Raw genomic sequence first — 23,588 nt, 5'->3', positions numbered from 1 at the left:
CCATCTTTGAAGTACAAGAGCCACTAAAATCAGTGTTTTAGAGAAATTTGTGCGGTACAAAAACATCCAATTTCCGTGTGCTTACATCTGACTGCTAACCATGTTTTGACCTCAATTGTTCATTCGCACATTATAATCGTAAACATCACAAAAATGGTTGTCTTTTCTTTTCAAATTTGAAGAGATCAAATTCTCATGTAGTAGTAAAACACAGTTTTCAACATTAAAATTCATAATATTGTACTAAATTTTATGCACAGTTGGCACTGTACAGCACAATTTAGTGGCATGGTCCCCAAAGGTTAAACAAAATTTCATATATTATTCCTCACCTTATCAACTGTTCTCATGTCCGATGAAAACCGATTGACAATCCTGCCAATTGGTGTGTTATCGAAGAATCTTATCGGCAGATGCATTACGTTCTTCAGCATGTCTTCGTGCATCCTCCGGGATGCGAATAGAGTACTGATGTTGATCACAATGGCCGACACTAACGACATAAACACCGATGACATGGCTAGGCCTGAGTAGCCTACTATGTAGTACTGTGTCAAATCTTCAACCTATGATGAAATGATTTTTATTTGGTGAACAGATATTGTTTTTTTTCCACACTGACAAACTCTAGATTAAATATGAACCATCACTTTGTATTGTGCCAACTATAGAGGGCATTGTTACTCCCAATTTTTGGAAGGGCAAAACTATTTTGCCATGGTCGCTGACCGCAAGAGAAGAAGTCAGTGACTTTCCAGAAACCATAATGGCCGGCTATTATCACCTCAGTAAATCAAATTGGTCTCCTATTCCTTTGTACCCTATAAAACGAGTCATTCCCTTGTTCAATAAACTGGGTGGTACTAAACCCCTTGATAAATTTGTGACTATTTTTGTATTTTCTCAAAAAATAATAACACACCGGTAACAAAAGTTATTATATTATAGGGGCAAGGAATCCTACACTGGAATTTCAGTAACTTCAAGACAAGCGGTACATCATAAATAGAAAAGAGGTACCGCTAGAATGTACCTCATTTCTTAACATATAATGAACCACTTAATTGTCTTGAATCACTGAATTTCAGTGAAGTAATTGGATTCCTTGCCCCTATAATATACATAACTTTTGTTACCAGTGTGTAGTTATTTTTTGAGAAAAATGCAAAATTAGTCACTAAATTTATCAGTGGGTGTAGTACCACTTTAACATGGATTAATAGTAAGACTGGATGAATTAATGAGTAAAGTCACCTATAAATTTGTGAATAATCTCAAATATTCTCCAAAGCAACATATGATTACAAGATCTGTGTGTGTTCTTTTCATTGTAATATTTTTTCACTACTGAATCATATTTAGTTATATTTGTCTCAGATATTATGCAGGAAAAATATGACTTTGTAAGTTTTAAAAAGTTACAGACACCAGCCAATTTCTGCCATTTATTACCAAAGGATTAAGTGCTACAAAATAACATTTTTTGAATTGATCTCCGTTGATATTTGCGACCTGCCATATTTGAAAGGTACAATTCTTGGCAAGTTCATCCTCCATAGCAATCAGTGTGAAATCCTAAACCTAATTAAACATAATGTTGAATGATGGCCTGAAACCTTGATGAATCTGATGGTGGTTTAGAAAATAGATAAATATATAGATGGAATCACCACAGTGATAATCAAGTGCACTATTCAAAAGGGTACTTCCACCATTGATATTCTCATGTTTTAATGTCTGGTTTTATATGTGGCATTGGAATTCCTGTGCAGACATGAGAGCACACAGCCACACAACCCCCTGGACTATTTCACAGCAGAACCCTATATTAGAATTCCTGTGCAGACATGAGAGCACACAGCCACACAACCCCCTGGACTATTTCACAGCAGAACCCTATATTAGAATTCCTGTGCAGACATGAGAGCACACAGCCACACAACCCCCTGGACTATTTCACAGCAGAACCCTATATTAAAGTGGTACAGATAGCACACCACCAGGCAAAGTCCCTGTGCTTTGTGTGCACTGAGAATTCTCCCATATTCACGAGGGCCGATCGTTCTAGCACGTGTCTAACAATTCACATGTTATAATTAATGTTAACAATGTCAAACCTGAGCTTTGAAAAATATGCGGAAAGAAGCACTGAGTGGGCGATGGAACGATCAGCCCTCATTAACAGATTACACTGGACTTTGCCACCTGGTGCACCATCTGTTTGTATTATGCTGAACTTTGCCACCTGGTGCACCATCTGATTGTATTACCGTACTGACGTGAGTATAGTTTTTTTTTTGGTTTTGGAGTGTCCCTGGACCTAGACCCCCGGGGAGGCACTCAACTTTGGAAATGACGGTATGTGCCTGTCAATAGGCCCCCTCTTTTGAAGTCGACTATACCCGCTGACCCCCTTTTTTTAAAAGCCATACCCGATGACCCCCCTTTTTTTAGTTGGGGCTACCCAATGACCCCCTTTTTTTGGTTGAGGCTACCCAATGACCCCCTTTTTCTAGAATAGCATCATCAAAATGGAACAAAAAAATGCCGAAACTGACAAATTTTGCTAATTTTTTTCAAATTATGCCGAAATTTGCTAAATTTTTTCAAAATTATCCCGAAATTTTCAAAATTTTGCTCCATTTTTTCAAAATTTTCTACCCGATGACCCTTTTTAAAAATCTTATACTCGATGACCCCTTTTTTCAAAATATTGTACCCAATGACCCTTTTTTATTTTGTTTGTACCCAATGACCCCTTTTTTATTTTTTTTTTACCCAATGACCCCCTTTTTTAAAATAACGCTTTGTACCCGATAGGCCCCTACTTCACTCACTCCGGTAGGCACATACCCGTCACTTCCAAAGTTGAGTGCCCCCGGCCTAGACCTAGATGCTAGGATCATTCATGGTTGACCTAAAAAAAAAAAAAAAATCAAGATGTTTTGTATTTTTAATATGAAAATTGATAATTGTATTCATGTCATACTCTATTAATGATTTCAAAATGCATTCAAATTCAATGCATTTTGAAATCATTAATAGAGTATGACATGAATACAAATTATCAATTTTCATATTAAAATACAAAACATCTTGAATTTTTTTTTTTTAGGTCAACCATGAATGATCCCAGCATTTAGGTCTAGGTCAAAGCCGAAAAAAAAATTTAAAAAAAAAAAAAGGTTTTTTTTAAAATTGAGTATAGTCCCAACCCCCAATTTTGAAAAATGTTCACCCAAAAACGGGGTGGGACTATACTCGAGTCAGTACGGTATTAAGTATTTGGTCTGTAATACATACATCAGGGCTAGATGCATTGCTAGCATTCAAGCCAACGCTGGACCATTCTGACAGCCAGAAATTAGTAGCGATACTAAGGGCACTCTGAATGAGCATAGCAGTCATACTGATAAACACCAACGGCCACTTCATCATCTGAGCATACCAAAAGTACACTGCGTAAGAGATTTTGCCCATTTCTCTCTCTTCTTTCCACGAGATGCGTCCAGTTGTGTCTGTTTGAATTAATAAAGACATAAGAGTGGTCAGAAAATATCTAGTGGCAATGAACATATTGTAAAATGTCTATTATTTCTCATTTGACGATATTGGATAGGCAAAAATCCTTTCTTTAATTCTCTAAATTTATCCTGTATTGTGTTGATGAGCCTTATGCATAAGCCATACATGGCAATGTATTCTGTCATACCAAAACAATCAGAATTCTGTACAATAACCTCAAGTCATGCACTGTCTATAGTTTTCAGCAAAGGTTCATCAGCTGTCTACCCAGGGTTGCCAAAAAATGTCAGCCCGAATCGTGGGTCAAATAATCGAAAAGTGACCCAATTCTTAACCATTGATTTCTATGGGACAGGAAATTGTCATAAGTCGCGGGTAAAATCTTCAAAAGTTGCCCAATTGGGCTACCAAATCACAGTTTTGGCAACCCTGGGTCTACCAATATGGCGCCGTTCACACTTCAAACACAGAAATGGGGTTGTTGTATGTAAACTTGTATGGATGATGATGTCATATGGACCACAGACTACTACAGACCATGTATCAACAGTCAAAGTCCCTGTGCATTGTTTGACCGTGCCGTGTCTAACAATCATGCCAGCGGTGCGTGCCTTCGCGTATACGCGGTAGAGCATTGCGTGCCTTTGCGATTACACGATAGACCGTAAAAATATGCGGTAAATGCGTAGCGGTTTTGGCTGTCACATTTCATGTAACAATCGGCCCTCATTATCGGGTGATGCTGAGACTTTGACTGCTTGTACGCGGTCTGTTATCTTTTTCGTCCATGATATGGACAGTCTTTACCATCATAATATAAGCCAAATTTTGCTACATAATCCAGCCTAAAACAAATGTAAAAACTATTGGGTCATAAAGGTACTGAAACTGTTAAAACTCTTCTTTTGAAAAAAAGGACTCGCTGTTCACTAAAGCAACTCACCAGCATTTTCAACTTTTTCATCTTTAGCATGTCTTATCTCTGGGTTAGATATACATAGAGCTGCCAGGTGTCTCCTCTCCTCCTCCACACTCTCCTCCTCCTCTTCATCTGTCCCTGATTTGGAGACTTCTTCAATGTGCTCCAAGGCTTGTTTCCATGTCTCTGCCAGTTCAGGGTCACTCTTAGCTACTTCTTCTGGGGTCCCTTGACATGTTATGAATCCTGCCGTCATGTTAATAACCTAAATCAATGTAAAATACAAATCTTACTCTTCGAATGTAAAGTTTTGAATCTGTCAAATTCAATATTTTGTTATACTCAGGATTCCAGAAATTTGTGTATATCTATGAGAATCTTGAAAAACAGTGTAAAATTGGGCAAAAAAAAACTACCCCAAAACAGACTGAAAATCAATAAAATTGTGTAAATTTTGGTCACCTAAAGAATCACACCCTTGGTGATTGTGTGTTATGTTGGGGTGCACTTACAGGAGCAATTACAGGTGCCTGTATGCATGTATGCCTATTTGTATGTGAGAACATGTATGTGTGTTCAGTGTTGCCAAAACTTTTCAGCGCCAATGCGTGGTACATTGACTCGCCAGGCAGCGGTAAAGGATTCACAAGTAGCCCAATTTTTTTTAACTTTCAAAAAAGCGCCCCAATACCGGATACTTGGGTGGATTTACCTGAATTTAGAATGCAAATCACCCAATTGGGCGGAAAAGCACATGACTTTAAAACTTCCGGTACTTACTCGGAAGTTACTGACCGATCAATAAATGGTTACCAAACCCATTGTAATTACAATTTGGAGCTTTAGAGACTCAAAACTTTTATAAATCGGCTAAATTGGAAAGAAATACATCAAATTACTGCCGCGGCCTGACACTGGCAAAAGTAGCCCAATTTTAGGCAAGTAGCGGCATGCTTTATTGAGTAGTGGCAAGTGATCGCCAAGTAGCCCAATTGTGGGCCTAAGGTGTGGAGTTGGCAGGGGTGTGTGTGTTTGTGGCACAGAGGTCGGTATACACAAGAGTCGCATTAGTGAACATGTTCACGTAACCGCCTCAACTCATTTGCATAATTTTGGAGGTGGGCTGATCGTATTCTGATTCGTCGAACACCTAATTTGCATAGTTTTGGAGGTTTCCATATTTGGGTTTACCTAATTAATTGTTGTTTACATAGTGACGTCATTTAGAGCTGGTCACTTCGTCAAAAATCTGACGAACAAACGTTTGCAGTTTTCTTTTTATTACTGTTATATCGTGAAATACCATATAGCTGACGTGTTAGTCCAATATGATAGGAAAATATTTCTGGCGATGACCCCATGTTCACATTGGCTAAATAAGCTGTATTTTCGCTGGAAAGGGGCGGGACTTGTCGGCCATTTTGTTTGCAAAAGGCGTGTTCTTCTCCCGCGTTACTCAGAAGTGGCAGCACCAGAACAAATGACATCATTTCTGGATTTTAGCCGGAATGGTTACGTTTACTGCCGTGCATCAGTATACGCATGAGCGTATCTAGGCTTTACTAAAGTAAAACATCTTTGGTTTGTGGGCACATGTATGAATAGGTGAGTGTAACATGCATACATTTTAAGTGAGTACGTGAAGACATACGGGTAACTGTACAATCACAGTATGTCACTGTTAGTTTCTGTGTATAGTAAAACAACTAAATATTTCCCATCAATGTTTTCTTTTCAATGGCATATTTCTACCCGGCTGAAGCATATTTCCACATTGTACAAATGTTAGAAGCATTGATGCCAACGCCGCTTTATATGTGCACAATTGGGCTACTTGGCGATTACTTGCTGCTACTCAAATAACTGTGCCGCCACTTGCCTAAAATTGGGGTACTTTGCAAAAGTCAGGCCGCGGCAGCAGTTTGATGTATTTTCCTTTCATTGCTTTCAATTTAGCCAATTTATAAAGGTTTTGAGTTTTGAAGCTCCGAATTGCAATTACAAAGGGTTTTGTGACTATTTATTTGATTGGTCCGTAATTTCCAGATTACGGGAGATTTTTAAGTCAAGTGCTTTTCCGCCCAATTGGGTGATTTGCATTCTAAATGCAGGTATATCCGCCCAAATATCCAGTATTGGGTGCTTTTTTGGAAGTTTAAAAATTGGGCTACTTGAGACTCCTTTAACGCGCCTTGGCGAGCCAATGTGCCGCGACTTGGCACTGAAAATTTTTGGCAACACTGGTTACAAGAAGCAAATGTGGACACTAACAAACAAACAAATAAATAAACAGGACACAAACAAACAACCAAATTTCTTACCTTGTCAGCATATTGCATATATTGTAGTTGATGAGAAACAAGTATCACAGTCCTGCTTTCCTTAACGAGTCGTCCCATAATGGCTTCATGAAAGACATGCCGACCCACATGAACATCAAGTGCTGACAACGGATCATCCTGTAATAACCATATATTTGAATTTTTAATAAACACTCAAAGTAACCATATACAGTGGCAACTCGTTAACACAAAGTTCTCGATAACAAGAAGTATGTTTTACATTCCCAAGCAACTGAAGAAGAAGTCAGTGACTTTTTTTTCTCCAACTGGATAACACAAACTCCTGATAACAAGAAGTAAAATTTGAATTCCGCACAACTCCGTGTTAATGAGTTTCCACTGTATTTGAATTTTTTAATGATCATAAAGAGCACTGTTCTTCCAACTTTAATCTGAACTCCATACTACGAGTGAATAAGTAGGGGTATTCACAGCATGTGGAAAGAAAAAAATATAATTCTATGTCAAATCTTAGCAACGTTTATGTTTTCTTCATTTTTGGACTTACAAAGATGAAAAAATGAGGTCATGTGCAGAGTAATCTGGTGAATGATGCAAAACTGCCAATTTCCAAAAGCATCACCACTTCCGTTTTGATAACGAACAGTTTACAAACTCACTGATTATAAAAGATAAAATAGGCACGCATATATACCATGTGTGTGTGTATACTAGTGTTCAGGCTGTGTTGCACAATTCTGACTCAGTGAAAATGAGATTTAGGGTGATTTAAAAAACAATAGAGCCATTTATGGAAGAAAAAATACTTCATTACACACCAAAATTCTAAAGAGAGTAAAACCAGGATGTATATACCCTTTGGAAGAAGCTTACAGAAAGTGAATTAAATTATTATCTGCTTACCAAAATAACCACTTCAGAATCGCTGTATATGGCCCTAGCCATGCTGACTCGTTGTTTCTGACCTCCGCTAAGGTTAATGCCCTTTTCTCCGATCATTGACTGGTCTCCATCAGGGAGGATATCTATATCAGGCTGTAATGCACAGGAATCAATCACTTCCCGGTACCTATATCAAATCAGACAAAAGTAAGTGAATGAATAAATCATAGATGAAAAGGGTTTGACATGCTACAAATAAACACTGCACGAAAAGAAAGTTTACACTTGTCGTGATTCATTAACTCTAACCATATCAAACATAAAAAAATCAATTCACAAAGCATCTGCAAGCGCGGATATCCGTCATGATGCGATTGTATCATCATGCAATGGGCACGGAAAGCTTGGGCGGCCATGGTAGACCCCATGGCAAGGTGTGGCCTTGCAGGTATCTGGCACCCGAGGTCCCTGGTTCAAAACCGCAACCAAGAAAAAAAGTTTTCTCTTCTTCTTTCTTTCATCCTTCATTCTTTCATTCTCCCTTGCCAAAATATGCCTGGGGCGTTAGAGTTAAGCAATTATTTCTCCTTTCACCCACTTACCTGGTTTCATCCTTTTCTTGGTTAAATGTAACATTCTTTTCTAGGGATCGATTCAGTAGCCAAGCTTTCTGTGGACAGTAGGCAATCTTAGGGCTGACATGGCTGTGTATAGACAATCACAATAATTTGGATTAATTAGGATCAGTTCAGTAGCCAATCTTTCTGTGGGCAGTAGGTAATCTTAATACAGACATGGCTCCAAGCGGCCCCTCAGGCATAAACAACCGTTTAGTCATGAAAATATAGGAATGAATTAGGGGTTCATTCATATATTTTCATGACTAAACGACTAAAAGAAAACAATCATTTTAGCCTAAAAACTACCATTTCTTTTTCCTTTTTAAAAGTTTCAATTGAGAGAAAATGTTTCAGTTCATCGTGTTCAGATGCACGCGAACATCGCGTACATCACTTGCGCTTTGTGTAAATAGCTCGCGAGCATCAAGTGCGTATGTCCGACTCGCGATCGTACATGGATTCTAACACGGCTTATTTATGACCGGAAAGCGGGACATTGATTATGCCCGGCTCTTCACCAATCATGCACGCTGTTACATAGCAAGTATGTATGAACACCTAATTTTTGCCCCCTAGAAAGATTTTACCTATGAAGCGCTTGGAAAGTGTCACTGTAACAATGTAGCAAGCCTATTTATTATCATACTTACTTATTCCACCTAATGGTGCCACTTTTTCTAGTCATTTCCCCCAGGCATGCAGACAACAGAGATGACTTGCCACTGCCTACTTTGCCTACTATCAGTGTTAATTTACCTAGACACAGATGGAAATGCAACAAATTATAGTTATTTCTTATTTACACACATATTTGTGCAGGCACCCACATCAATAGTAAATTTAGAAACAACATTTGAAGAATCAAATTTTGTTTCCCCTATCTTACATAGTATATAGTTTATTACTAGTAATATTGACAGTATCGATCCATGATCGCAAAGTAACATAAGCCTGCAACATAGATAAATGCAAGTAGACTTGCAATGGGTCCAGTAGGAGATCCTGGATGTGAATAGACATTGCTCTCTTTGGTAAACTTCTCAGACACATCTCACAACTTACTAAAAGCACTTAATCCTACATGCTTCACTCCACCCAGGTGTGCAATGGGGAGCTGTTAGGGGTAGTCATACCAGCACAGTTGTTATTAGCCACATGGTGTGATACATCCTAGTGGCAGAGGAATAAATGTGAAGAAATTGTAAAGGTGCTATAAAATGCAGATATTTATCTATCTACTCACCGGTAGGAATCTGTACATTGATATCACATAATACAGGCGTGGATGCAGAGGGATCCCAGGTGTAATCACCATAGGTGATCTACAATAAAAAATAAACATATTGACAAACACACAGACAAACACCCACCATAATGTTAATAATATGGCATGTAATAGATCAATCAATTTTAAAAACTCAGTCATCATACAATGTTACCTGTGCTTGACATTAGTGAACCATTACACTGTAATTGTAGTACCAAATAATTATCCAACAGAAATGTGCATTTGAATGTAACAAGTGTTTCCCCTAAGGGTGGTCTTATCCCTTACATTATGTAATTTTTTGGGTGTCATAACTGCTATATTATTGGTCGAAAGTATATAAAAGTACATATTTAGAAAAATGAAAATATTGTATGGTTAGTACATGTTATTGAACTTGGATACAAATCATTATTAAGCTAAGCACTTTGCATGCGCTTTAACCATCCAACTAGCAACTAGTTGTTACGAGGGGCCAGTTTGTCTTGGCGGAAGGGTAATCGGGATCCAAAAAGGATTCATAACCACATGAATATACACGCTGCGCGCGATCCAATCATATTTTGTTATTTGTAAAAAGGCGAACGCAAATCGGGGTCATTAATATCTCAAAATGCGTAATTGTTTGAAAGTAAATTTTAGTAACCACCGCACCGTAATGTGCGTCAAACAAACTGCGCAAGCGCTGGCTGCCGTATTTGGATTGCGAGTCAACTTATTTTTTTAAAGCCTTATTAGGTTGCTGACTATCTTATCTCTTGCAAAGTATGTTAAAGCCATATTATAACATCATACAAAATAGATTAGCATTTCTTTGCCATAAAATGTTAGCTTTTGCTGTCAGATATATCCCCTTTTATTTTTGAGCCGAACAGCTAAGGCAAAGCAAAGAAAATTGGAATTTACTACCAGTGCCGATGTTGCCAATACATCACTGCTTCGGTCATTTTATGGTACGACCCTTTGTGTAGATGACCGTCCCACATGCCATGTACGTACTGTGTGTTATGAACATTGTGTATGCGTTCGATTAATAATTCCATCATAATAATAAAACAACGGTTCCTGCGTTTTATTCAAAATCTCGGATTTTAACAAAACTACAGCACCTAGAGTCTTGATTTTTGCAGGGTATATTGGTTTAATAAGGTACAATATAATTGTGTAAAAAAAGAATTTTGAAAAATATTGAGGGCGTCCTCCTCAGCAAATGTTATAACATGGCTTTGATACACACATACATACTAACACACATTATCATTAGATTTTGATGATTTGTATGATTATTTGAGTTACAGTGCAAAATGTACATGGATGTCGTATTTGTTATGTGCATTTTAGGTGCAAGCTTGCGAAAATTACCACTTTTTAGAGCATTTTAGCTGTCATCATATTATTGATCAAGTATGTTAAGCATGGCTTCCAAATTCACACTTATTTTGTCCTCCAGGACAAGACACTCGGCTGGTTCAGAGCTTTATTATTTCAATACAGAAACATTATTTCCTACATACAGTAAAAACTCGATAGTTAGCATATGTGCTTACTATCGAGTGCTTTTAAAGCATGCAAACATGAAGAGCCCCATCCACAAAATTGTAAAGGGTTTTGAGCAAATCATTGATACACATAGTTATATACAAACAAGTAAACCGGCAAATTTGTGTCTCAACCACATAAGCTCAATTGGTAAAGTGCCGGACTATGGTACAATTTCATGTTTTCAAAAGCGCTCGATAGTTAAGCACATATGCTAACTATCGAGTTTTTACGGTAATCGCCTCGCTACTGATATAAAATTGGATCGGTTGAGCCCATATTTATTGGTCGAGCTACATGTATGAGTTTTAAAATATTGGACGAGACGTAGTCGAGTCCAATATTTTACAACTCATAGCTCAACCAATAAATATTGGGCGTAAAGCATCCAATTTTATCATTATTATGTTTTGGATCCAATATTATCACAACTTGGATCCATCAAAACATAATAATGTACAATTCTGGTTTACCCTGCGCACCATGTGTTTTCAATACAATTCTGGTTTACCCTGCACACCCTATTTTTTAGGGTTAGGGTTGGCATTAGGGTTAGGATTAGGCTAAGGGCTATACTTGTGCACAGGGTATACCAGAATTATTCCCTTGATTGCACACTTTATGGACAAGCATTATTAACAAGTGTGCAATCAAGAAATTATGGAAATAGTGTGCATCCATAATAATGCTCTTTTTCTTTTTTATGATATATTTGTCATGTGAACATGCGTATCGTATGAATGGTGAACATGACTGCACACAATGAATAACTAACATACAGGCTGTATCAAATGATTGTTAAGTTTGTTAGATCACATTTACTGCTTATTGAAATGCCTGTTTCTTTCAAATGCAACATTGGATCCTCTCCAGGGGTATACGCCGTAGAAGAGACGTCATAATCGGATTAAATACCATAGCAATAGATGAATACAATTTTTGAATAGACCGCCCTGCACTACAAGCAGGTAGCACTCATCACCTGTGTATGTCAGCAAACATAGATTGAATACAATACCGCTCTTTTCAAAGATACTTATCTTACAGGTGCGAGTGATCAGCCTTTCTTTGGCATCTATGGTTCAATGCATCGGTACCGTGTGAATGTTCTAGTGCAGGGCGGTATAGTCAAAATTGTATTCATCTATTGTTATGGTAGTTAATCCGATTAACTATGTCACTTCTACGGCGTATAATTGCTAATAGCCTCATCCCCAGAACCCCAGATTTCCCGGAAATTATGTAAATTTTGGTATCAGAAGAAATATACTAGTTTTCTCATTCACTCTGTGAAATTTCAGGGCTCAAAGATATCTAGTTTGAATGATATGAATGGAAAGGTCAACCAATTAATTAAATACAAAGTGTTTCCATGGGGCTAAAAAATTACAAATTCATTTCAAAATAAATTGACACACTGGTGTGAACTTCACAGATGGGGATTCAAAACTTTATATAGTTGAACCGGGCCATCCCCCTTTATTGATATATAACAGCTTAAATCTACAAATTGGGTACATATCTTACATGCTTTTTGATATGCAAATCTTATCAGGCATAACACCGTAAAACCTTGTCTACAAGCATATATGCCTCTAAACGAGTGTTCTTTGACGAAAGAGACAAGAGGCAGACACTCTCCACAAAAAACGTTATTCACATATCATTGCATGTAAGACCAATCTATTGTAATGTGTTTGTGGAGGTAAGTTTCGTCTCTTTCGTCAAAAAAATACCTCGTTCAGAGGCATATATGCTTGTAGACGGAATTCTGTGGTATCTGCTGAGTAACAATCATTTTGATACAGCCTGCATATTGAATCATGGAAACAAATATAATTAGTAATGATATCATTAATTATGATAATAAAAATGGTTAGAAATTGTCAATTCTATGAGCATAAAACAAAATAAACCTAATTGGTACCAAGCAAGAAATTTTGCCCCTGTATCAGCTTTTGCAATATGGTTAGAGCCAATAACTAATAGGGGTATGTTGCTGAAAATTAAAAGTATGGAAAAGAAAATATGGCATTGAGTACTATAAAAAAAACCATTTTGTAGGAATCGTATCAAATATGTGACAAGATCTAATTGATCTACTAAGCTGAAGGAGGCAACTATATATTTACTTAGTATCATCATCACAGGGTTCCTGCACCTAGAAGCCTTTAAAATTCAAGGATTTTTCAAGGACTTTCAAGGTCCAAAAGCATGATTTTCAAGGACTTACCACAACACAAAAATCATGATGCAACTCTCCATGCGGCACATATTAACAAAAGTGTCAGCTCCTCTCCACTCCCCAAATTTTGTCTAAATTATACTTAAGGTAAAATTCCAATTTTCAAGGACTTTCAAGGATTTTGTGCAAATTTCCTGAACATTCAAGGCCTTGAAAAGGTGTTTTCAAATTAGACTCTCAAGGACTGCGGGAACCCTGTCATCAACATGCGCATTAATATAGCCTGCTACTGCTAATAATAATAATTTAAAAAAATATATAATAATAATGGGTCTTTACATTTATCCCCCCTCTCCCACCCTCGAAAATTTCACTGGCATCTTAATTCCAGTTGGCACCTTATGTACAATTCAGCTGGAAATGTGTGCTAGTTTTGTGTTAAATAGCAGTTGAAAACTATTGAAATTTACAAAATCAAGTTGAAGTTTGCAAAATTTGCCATAAAATTAGATTATTCTGTTTGCAATTCCAAAATTGTCAACACCTTTTCCACTTTAAAGCCATAATGTACAATTTCTAATAATTTTGAAATTCTTTATTCAAAATGTTGAAATAATATTAGTAATACCTGCTAGGAAGGGTTGCTGTCCATTTTAAGCTGAAATAACAAGGTAACGTGAAAGAAATCCCTCTGGTTATTTTGGCCATTTAACATGCAGTTCTATGGGAGGACATAAAGTCATAATACAAAAATTATGACTTTGCTCTGTTCACCTTCAAAGACAACACATTTGACCGATTCCATTCAGGTGCAAGTTGGGATATGTGTAAAAATTACAAATATGCCAAAAAATCAGATTTGAAAAAAATTGACCAATTTTGTATTATAAGATGATATATTATGGCTTTAATCCCCTGAGCACTATCTTCATTTTAATCACCAATCAGAATGGAGCTTTGCAAATAATTCACCCTAATTTTTTTGCATGGTGAAATTATTCTAACAATATTGCTGATTGGTCCAAGTAATAGTGAAAACCTCTTTTCGGCCAATCGGCAGGTAGTTCTCAAAGGGTTAAAGGATGATGGAAATGGTTGGATCTGGAATAATGTAAACTGTTGAATTTGGTTGAATGTTCCTGGAACGGGTGTGGTTTCAAATGGAATTATGCAATTAATACCCTTATTAGCATCTTTAGCCATGCTACTGCACTATACTAGGAATTTCAATTGAATGAACACAGCTTTCAACAGTTGTACTCGATCCAATCGCAGTTGTATATCGCATATTTCCTTGGATACAATACTAACCAATCACAAGTGCATTGGCATGGTTGGATTCACTTCCATGTTATGCACGCACACCCCAGCGCACATCACGCAGTGTAAGCAAAAGGTGGTCACGCTATGTCAGGCTGTGTTCATTCAATTGGAATTTCTACACTAGATCCCGTCACATATTGAATAGTGTAAAGCACATGTTAATGCTACATGTATGTTGATGACAATGAGCACATCAGCTTGTTAATATAATAATGAGTGCAAAAATCATTCAAAACAAAAACCTTTGTAGCTAGCTCTGGAGGCAAATTTGACTGTGTGCGTTCTCTTGACGACTCCTCCTTGGTATAATTCGGTATTTCTTGATTGGCCATCAAGAGCGCTGCATCTTCACTGGCGATTACTCTTTGATGCCTGGCCTGTTGAAAACTAGACTCGGACATCACCTAGAGGTACAAAAATTGTGCAACATACCATGTGGTTCAAATCTTCAGTTACAATACTTGGCTTGCTGAGATCCTGGTGAGTTTTTTCCACAGCCTCTATAGCTGCTATTCTTTGTTTTGTAATATATGATTTTCTTGCATCATTTAAGAGTAAAATAAACTTGTATAATTTAGTTGCATTCTAACAGACTTGAATAAGTAAGGTTAGGCAGTAACAGTGATAAAACTGTGCAAATGAAAAACAACATTCTCCCCCTCCCAAAAAAACAAGTAACAAAATTGTGTTTTAGATACTTTGATTCAAAGCAGTAACTGTGATAAAACTGTGCAAATGACAAACAACATCCTCCCCCTCCTTGTGCTAAAACTTTGCAAATGAATAACACTTGTCAAATGGAATCAACAATAACAACAAGAAAAACATATTTTAGATACTTATGCTGGTTTCATACTTTTTGCCGCTTGCCGCTGAGCGGTGTGACGCTTCTTCATGCCGCTTGCATTTGTCTGCAAGCGGAGCGGCACACCGCTGAGCGGCAGCGGCATTAAAGCCACTCAGCACCGCGCCAAAGTCATATTTTGTTCACATATGTCAGAGCAGCACTGCTGGAAGTTGACTTGAACTCAACTCCCAGCGGTATTGCCGCCGTGGCAAAGCGGTGGAGTGATCGATATATCGGCTTGCTGCTGGTCACCGCTAGCGTTTCTGGTGCGTCTGCGAAGTGAAATAAAATCATCTTCAGAGTGGCAAAGCGGCAGGAAAGTATGAAACCAGCATAAGATTCAAGGCAGTACTCGCGTTAAAACTTTGCAAATGAACACACAAAAAACACCAATAACAACAACAACATGCTTTAGACACCTAGATTCAAGAATTAGTCCAAAAATATTTTGAAAGTTCATTTTTGTAAAAGACCGCATACTAGGGAAATGTCATTCTGCGTATTTCATGTGACATTTGGAAATTGAAATAAAATACAGTAATTTTGTAACATCAAAATAAGGACCACTGTCAGTGGCAGGCCATGTATTTTTTTTGGGGGGAAGTGAATTTCAGGGGGGAAAATCAACCACTTGAGGCTACAAAAAGTGAAAATTTTTGTAATTTTGGGTCTTTACTGGGAGACAAGAAAAATATTTGGGGGGATGTTCCCCTTCTCCACCCCCATAGTGCTGCCACTGACCACCGTGCAACCTATAATTTCATGTATTAACAATTTCTAATGCATATTACATACAACGTAGCACCAAGCACTGTAAAGAATGAGTTCAAATAAAAAGAAAAATATAAGCTTTCAAATTTCAAAACATGTCATGTCTATTTGTTGTAGTTTTCGTGACTTCACTCTGGTCCAAAGGATCACTAGTCCGAAGGGTCTCTAGTCCGAAAACCAAATTAAGTTCTCTAATCCGAAGGTTCTCTAGTCCGAATAAAGAATAAGGGTTAGGTTTATGGTTATATTCAGACTAGAGTACCTTACTTATTATTTGGAATAGTGAACCCTCAGACTATAGTGGGAATTCCAATTGAATGAACGCAGCTTTCAATAGCGTGACGAACCCTTTCGTACACCGCGCGATGTACGCCAGCGTGCAGCCACTGTGCGTGAGTAACGCAGAAGTGAATTCAACCATGGCAACGCACTCGTGATTGGTTAGCATTGTATCCAAGGTCGTGCGTTCGTGTTGTAATTTGAAATACGCGATATACGATCGCGGTTGGATCGAGTACAGCTGCTGAAAGCTGCGTTCATTCAATTGGAATTCCTACTATAGAGAACCCGATATTCGGACCAGCGAACCTTTTTCAGAATTCGGACTAGGGAATGGTAAATTACGTGTTTAGACTAATGAACCTTCGGACTGAGGAGCCTTTGGACTAGGGAACCTTCGGACTAGAGAGTTGTCGCCGTGGTTTTTACATAGACAAATTAATTATTTTTGTATAGAATTATTTTCAAGGTCCTGTCACGTGTGATTTATGATCATTTATTAAAATGGTCCTTGTCCATGTGTAGTTAAATTGCCACACGTGACGCGGGCACATTTTGCACATGTTTCCTGACACATACACATTCTTTCTGCATGCTTACCTCCATTGTGGACGGTGTTTCATCAACACATGTCTCTTTTCCATTTTCAAAATCATCTTCATCATCGTCATGTTTTAGTGCTCGTCCGCCATCTTCAGGATTGATTTCTTTGGCGAGGAGGAATTTGCGTAAGCGTTGCGTACTGATGTGACCACTCACAAAGAAGGACACCACCATAGGGATAACTGGACACCAATGAAAAATTGGTTAATTTTATACAATTGAAATGAAGAAATGCATAAGGGATGAAATCAAAACTCGACCGGCAGTCGACTGCCGGTTCCAGGTGGTTCCGTCCGGTTGGAGCCGGTTTCTATTGTTCTAAACAATGGAACATGGCTCAACCACCTAATAACCACTGGTCAACCGGTGGTCGAGTTTTGATTTCATCCCTAAGATGAATAGAAAATACAAAATGAGGTTTGCCTTTTTGTTGAGTGACCCATTTCAAGAAATTATCTTGAAAAATCATCTTTAATTATTTAATAAACATTTGAAAAAATAGAGGTTACTGAATTTTCATATTCACCAGCTTACATTGGTTAGTCCTTTGTGTGAAACTGCACTGAATTAGCCGTAACAGAAATCTTCTCTTGAAGGATTATACAGCTTTATTCTGTCAGCTGCTTCATACCTCAATTGAGTCTTTACACTAGTCTAACTCATGAATATCTTACACCTAGGATATACCCTGAAATCCTCCACTTACACTAAACACCGATTCACAATTGCATTGTTTTGATGTGATAGGTCACATAATGGAATAAAGTCCTTATTTTCCCTATACAAATTAATTCTACAGTTTCTTTTTTTACTATGCTGTAAAAATGAACGACTTACTTGTTATAGGCAGTGCTATCTGGTTGATGAGAGCAAGTGTAGAGAAAGCGATGTTTGGTGTCAGGATATTACCCGTCAGAACAGAGTATAAGCTGAAAGACTGAATGGAAATATGAAAACTGATTGATTGATTGATTGATTGATTGACTGATTGATTGATTGCTTGATTACCCGTCAGAACAGAGTATAAGCTGAAAGACTGAATGGAAATATAAAAACTGCTTGATTGATTGACTGATTGATTGATTGATTGATTACCCGACAGAACAGAGTATACGCTGAAAGACTGGATGGAAATATCAAAACTGATTGATTGATTGATTGATTCACTGATTGATTAATTGATCAATTAAGTTGCTGGTTACTTGGTTGATTGATCTATTGATTGAGATCAAGACCACTGACTGATTGATTGATAGATCATACTATCAACTGATTACTGAATGAATGGTTCATTGATTGACAAACCAGTCAATTCAATAAATGAATATGAATAACTAATTGATCTATTAGTGAATAAAATCAATCAATCAAGCCGCCCAATCAATATATTACTAAACCCACATATGTGTACATCCATATCAAAAGGATGCACTTGTCGGCTGCTACATGTGTCTCATTTCACATAAACACTGGGAATAAATACCAGACTCATTTCAAGTGGAGGTCACTTCAAATCATCCCCAGGAACGGTCACATGGCTTAAAATACAGAGAACATTCAATAACCATGTCACTTGGGGATAATTTGAAGTGACCTCCACTTGAGATGAGTCTGGTATTTGTTCCTAGCTATATGTGAAATGAGCCACATGTAGCAGCCGACAAGTGCATCGTTTTGATATGGATGTACCCTATCAAAAAAAATTAATGCCTGTTTCACTATTTTACCGAGAATCCCGGTGGGCTCCTAGCGGGTGCCCGCCGGTATCCTGCAAGTTCTTAACCAGGATCTAAAAAGTGTGGAGAACAAAAGAATTTACTGTGCGGGAAACCGGGAAAGTCAGCTACAGTCCATAGCTCATTATCTTAAATATACAACAATGCACTCAAGTGCATTTATCTAACGGTGGACCGTTAGAAAAACACAACTTGGTCGTATGTGTACATTGCTGCTCTCGATCCCGTCATGTTACGTAACGTACGTGTAGCCAGCCTTACAGTATGGTCATGATGGTATCACTGTAAAAACTTTTTATAGTAGGCCTATATTTAATAAAGTTACAATTTCATGTGCGTATTTTATTCATACCTGAGAAAAACTAGGGTATTTGTCTCAGATTCATACCCGTTCTTTATTTTCACCATTTTGGCAAGGCGAGAAAATCCATGTCCAATTAAAATCGTTAGGCGGAAAGGTCTATAAACATAAACTCGCGCCGAATGTTTTTTTTTATCCTATTTTGGACCCGGCTTTTGGACAAGTTAATTTGTTTAACTCCGTATCTAAAGTCTCAACTGAGGCTTCTAGATTTTTTATTTATGTTATTTTCGTTGTGTTTTTACTATAAAAAGCAAATAATAAACTAATATAATCACAGAGAATCATAACAAAACAGATCGCAAAAGCCGGCCAAAACCCTTTGTTGAACATGTTGAAGGCTCTGAGATTTCCCCTGAGTCACAATCGGGTGCAGATTTTTTCACGGCGCATCTTAACCAATTACTAAATCGGCTTATTGCTAATTCCTACATCTATTTTATTTTATTTCAAATATTATTAAGTAGTATAAGAACGCACCTTCGGGTAGACGAGTAGGCCTACACATTTTAATCAAGCGTCGCTCAAATAAAAACTTCTAGATTTTATACTCGGTACTCTGTCTCCAATGTTTGGCGCAGGGCGGGAAAGGGTCATGCTTTGATGAGCCGGCGTGGCTAAACCAATCAAACTGAAGTAAATAGAGTGCATTCAACACACATGCGCAATAGATTTCTTTCTTCGCAGCCTCACTGGTTAAAAGTTATGCCACCACGCCTTGAGTGTAAGAATCGGATGTAAAATTATTTGCGATGTTTATTTTAATTTTTTAAACTTTTAAACAAGGCTTATCGGAAATGAACATTCTCGTAGATATGTAAATAATATTTCAAATAAATAATAGGGCCTATGCTTGTTAGCCTATGATGTGAATTTTGTAGACCTACATGATCGTGAATGATGATCGTCGGACATTCGGAATATTAAAACTCGAAATCGTGGCTATGCAATTATGTATGCAATAGTTTATAATACGAATCTGTTTTTGAAGACTGACTGAACGGATAATTTTTCAATGAGATGTGAAGTTATTAAATTAGCGAGATGTTTTATTTTCGATGGAGCTGCAAGCATGATAATAAAATATGTTTTGGCCTATGCGTATGAAACAAAATGTAAACCGACATTACTGCAGATGGTAATACCTAACTGTAAAACCATCCCGGGAAAACCATATATTCCTCTGCGGTGTCAGAGTTTGCTGAAGTTCCGGGAAATTATCACCGCCCTACGAGTAAAATGATGATAAAACCAGGTAATGAAGGAAACAACAGAGATATAAACGGGGAATGTGAGAGATTCCCGTACCAATGCAGGAAATAAGCGGGAGGAAAACGAGAAATAGCGACAGAACAGCTCGAAACCGGGAAAAAACCGGGAAACTCTCGCTGTTGTCAAATCAATTCGGCATTGCAGCGGGATTCGATTGGTCAGCACGACACGGACGAAACGGGGATGGTTGTATACCGCATCACCTGACCGTTGAATTTCGATGCACATCACGATACGGATACACCATTTGACTTCCAAGGGCAGTGAAAGTTTGTGTTGTCAATGTTTGTTTGTTGTTGTTTTTTGTTTTGTTTTTAGGCGGGGGGGGCACGGGATTTAATTTTAAATAATGATAGTCATTGCAAAGTTTTGTAAGAATACAAACAGGTTCATGAACGGATCCTGGAAGATCAGAAATAATATTGTTTTCTTGTCGAGCCATTGAACTAAATATTTAGGAAAATCTAAACATTCACATGGCCGGCGAATATAACCTACATGATTTAACTATGATGCTTTGATTATTTTTTGGATGCTTTGATTATTTTTTGGAAAAAGTATATCGTTCTTTTTAAAAACGACCGAACGAAGATAACAAAAATGAAGCGTGAGAAAATATTTTAAGTAAAATAGGTCTATATAATTACAGAGTATAAAGATGTAGGCCTATATGCGTTTAAAATTAGTCAAATTCGAAATCACAATGATGATATGCCGGGATGATATGATGAATATTAAATTACATAGGGCCTAGCCAAATATTACTAGATTGTACTCTTGCAATCTTGATATAGAACTTACCATGCTCGATCTTGTTGAGCAGCATCATCATCGTATTAATCCTGGGTTCGTTTGTCTTTCGTGATATTTTTGAGTTTTCATTTTAAGATTTTTTTTAAAGTTAGGCCTTCTGTGGCCTAGAAGATCCACATTTCTCCTCAAAATATTATTATAAAAGTATAACGTATTTCTCTGGAGATTTTGTATAATTCCACTAAATGCATGCATAAGAATATTGATGATCGGGATTTTATTCCCCTCCATGATCAAATGACTGCATGTTCATGTTGACACATTTTATTTCCAATTTTACAGATTCCAGCAGCAGCGAACAATTTGACAACGTCATCAACTCGAACAATCCAATCTAGACCTCCATCGTGCACACGATGACCATCTAGCATCTTTCAATCGTGTCTGGATGGATGGAGGAAAGCCCGGAGGAAAGATCCCGTCTTCACCGCGCGTGGTCGAATTCTTGCGAGTTGTCCTACCAAGTTCTAAAGCAAACATCTTCCGTTAAGCTTCCTAGTTCCAGTTCCAGGAATATAAATATTCTTCAATCTGCTCTGATGGTCCGATCCCGGGGCCGATATGGTTAGGAAAAAAACACCGTAAACACATCTTTCGAGATCAATGTCCATGTACTGTTGTACAAAGTAGTAGTAGTAACAATAAAACTGAGAAAGTGTATACCCACTTGACCCCCGACTTGACCTGCATGAGGCCTAGATTACTATCGATCCGTGCTCCTGTACAGTGTGACGATGTGGTTAACAATGTCAATAACTCGCTCATTTATGGAGGTGAGACGAAAATACCTAAATTGGTATGATGATCATGATGACGATGGTGATGATTATCAATGATAACAATGATATGAAGATGAAATACTTATTTTTTTATGCTATAATATTTATTACAATATATTAAATTTACGATAACAATCATCCATAATTTTGTGAAAATTCATCGCTGTTTTTCTTTTAAAATACCCCTTTTCAAGATGCAAATCTGCATTTTCTCCCCTGGCTAGAATACTTTGTTAAAACTAGGTCACCATGCGGCTATGGCAATTTGATAGCTGTCGACTCAGGACCGGGCATGACCGGGCGCGATTTGGATGGGTGTGTTCGGGGCGTGTATCACGAACATCCAATCACAAGTCACTCAAGAGAGATCGTAAACAAACTAAAAATAGATCGTTGGCAATCAGCCAAAACACCTGTGTAAGGGACGCACCATTTGATACTCAGGAGGGGGTAGGAAGTTGGGGTCGGGGAAGAAATTTTTTTTTGAAAAACTTCCTACCCCCACCCTGAGAATCTAAATGGTGCGTCCCTAATTATTTGCTGATGTTGAGAAAGGGTCGTATTGATGACTTTTTTGATCTCCCAAGATTTCTCAAATACAATAATTATTTGAGATTGAGATTGACAATAAAGCGAATCAGTATTTCGCCCACTAAAAATGAGTAACAGCTAAAGAAAATCCTTTGGTGTAGCCAAGATGGAAGCTGCCCCCATGAGAAGTATTGCCCTCTCCCGTGCACGTGGGATGCTGGTGAACTAATTATTAGATTTTTAGCGCCCCCCCCCTTTAAAGTTGCCTTGCTCCCCCTTGAAAAAGTCTGCGAAGTGTTTTGTTTTGTTTTATCTTTTTTGTTTGGTTTTTTCGCCACGGTAAATCGCCCAGATTTTTTTTATTACTTTTATTATCATTTATCGTTTTAGTGATTTGTGATTGTTTATTTATAACATACTGGGAAAGTAATTATATTGCCCCGCCCCCCCCCCCCCTGCAATTATAATAAAAATACAATAAAACGCGAATATTGAAGAAGAAAAATATTAGCCAGGCACTACTCCCTTCCTCGATCTTAATGGTGCATCTCTAAAACCAATTACCATGGCAACAGTTGATGGAACGGTGCCAACATTGAATTCATCGAGGGATCGAGTTTGTAAACAATGTGGTTGAAACATGTGGCGGTGCACCTTTGTGTAGATGTCTGCTGCCCTACTTGCAAGTAATGCAACCAATCACAATGTAGGAAAGACGTTCACCTAATTATCATTTTATGAATGGAGCTGTCGTCAACATGTTAATACTGTGATCTAATTGGTTCGATTAGTTTGGGGTCAGATTCATAGGGGAACTTTCCACCAATATTGCATGATTGTTTGAAACTCGCCAGAGGACCGTGTTTAAATTATAATTTGTGAATGAAACTTGGTGGTATTTCTTGATCCATGCATGCGTAATCTTGAGCATGATTGGGAAACAAAAGATACGCACGTGGAATAAATCAGAAAGGAATTAAAATCGGCAAAAATTAACAGCAATGGATTGTCACGGTAACTAATACAAAATCAT

At 37.7% G+C, this 23,588-nt stretch overlaps 1 protein-coding gene across 1 annotated transcript in view; it reads right to left on the bottom strand.

The window, feature by feature from the left end:
• Positions 1-23,588, bottom strand: part of LOC140147123 (ATP-binding cassette sub-family C member 9-like) — a 67,556-nt gene that overhangs the window by 16,141 nt on the left and 27,827 nt on the right. Inside the window, exons 10-20 of the mRNA XM_072168901.1 lie at positions 17,901-18,000; positions 17,061-17,245; positions 14,806-14,967; positions 9,493-9,571; positions 8,900-9,005; positions 8,232-8,333; positions 7,651-7,816; positions 6,766-6,903; positions 4,469-4,709; positions 3,304-3,518; positions 333-566 (exon numbers count right to left, since the gene is read on the bottom strand). Coding sequence (XP_072025002.1) covers positions 333-566; positions 3,304-3,518; positions 4,469-4,709; positions 6,766-6,903; positions 7,651-7,816; positions 8,232-8,333; positions 8,900-9,005; positions 9,493-9,571; positions 14,806-14,967; positions 17,061-17,245; positions 17,901-18,000 — 1,728 coding nt within the window. The remainder of the gene's footprint in view (positions 1-332; positions 567-3,303; positions 3,519-4,468; positions 4,710-6,765; positions 6,904-7,650; positions 7,817-8,231; positions 8,334-8,899; positions 9,006-9,492; positions 9,572-14,805; positions 14,968-17,060; positions 17,246-17,900; positions 18,001-23,588) is intronic.

This window comes from Amphiura filiformis, chromosome 3 (genome assembly GCF_039555335.1).
Source record: "Amphiura filiformis chromosome 3, Afil_fr2py, whole genome shotgun sequence".
Taxonomy (NCBI): Eukaryota; Metazoa; Echinodermata; class Ophiuroidea; order Amphilepidida; family Amphiuridae; genus Amphiura; species Amphiura filiformis.
The sequence above is the reverse complement of the archived record's forward strand: the minus strand, read 5'-3'. Positions and strand labels throughout refer to the sequence as shown.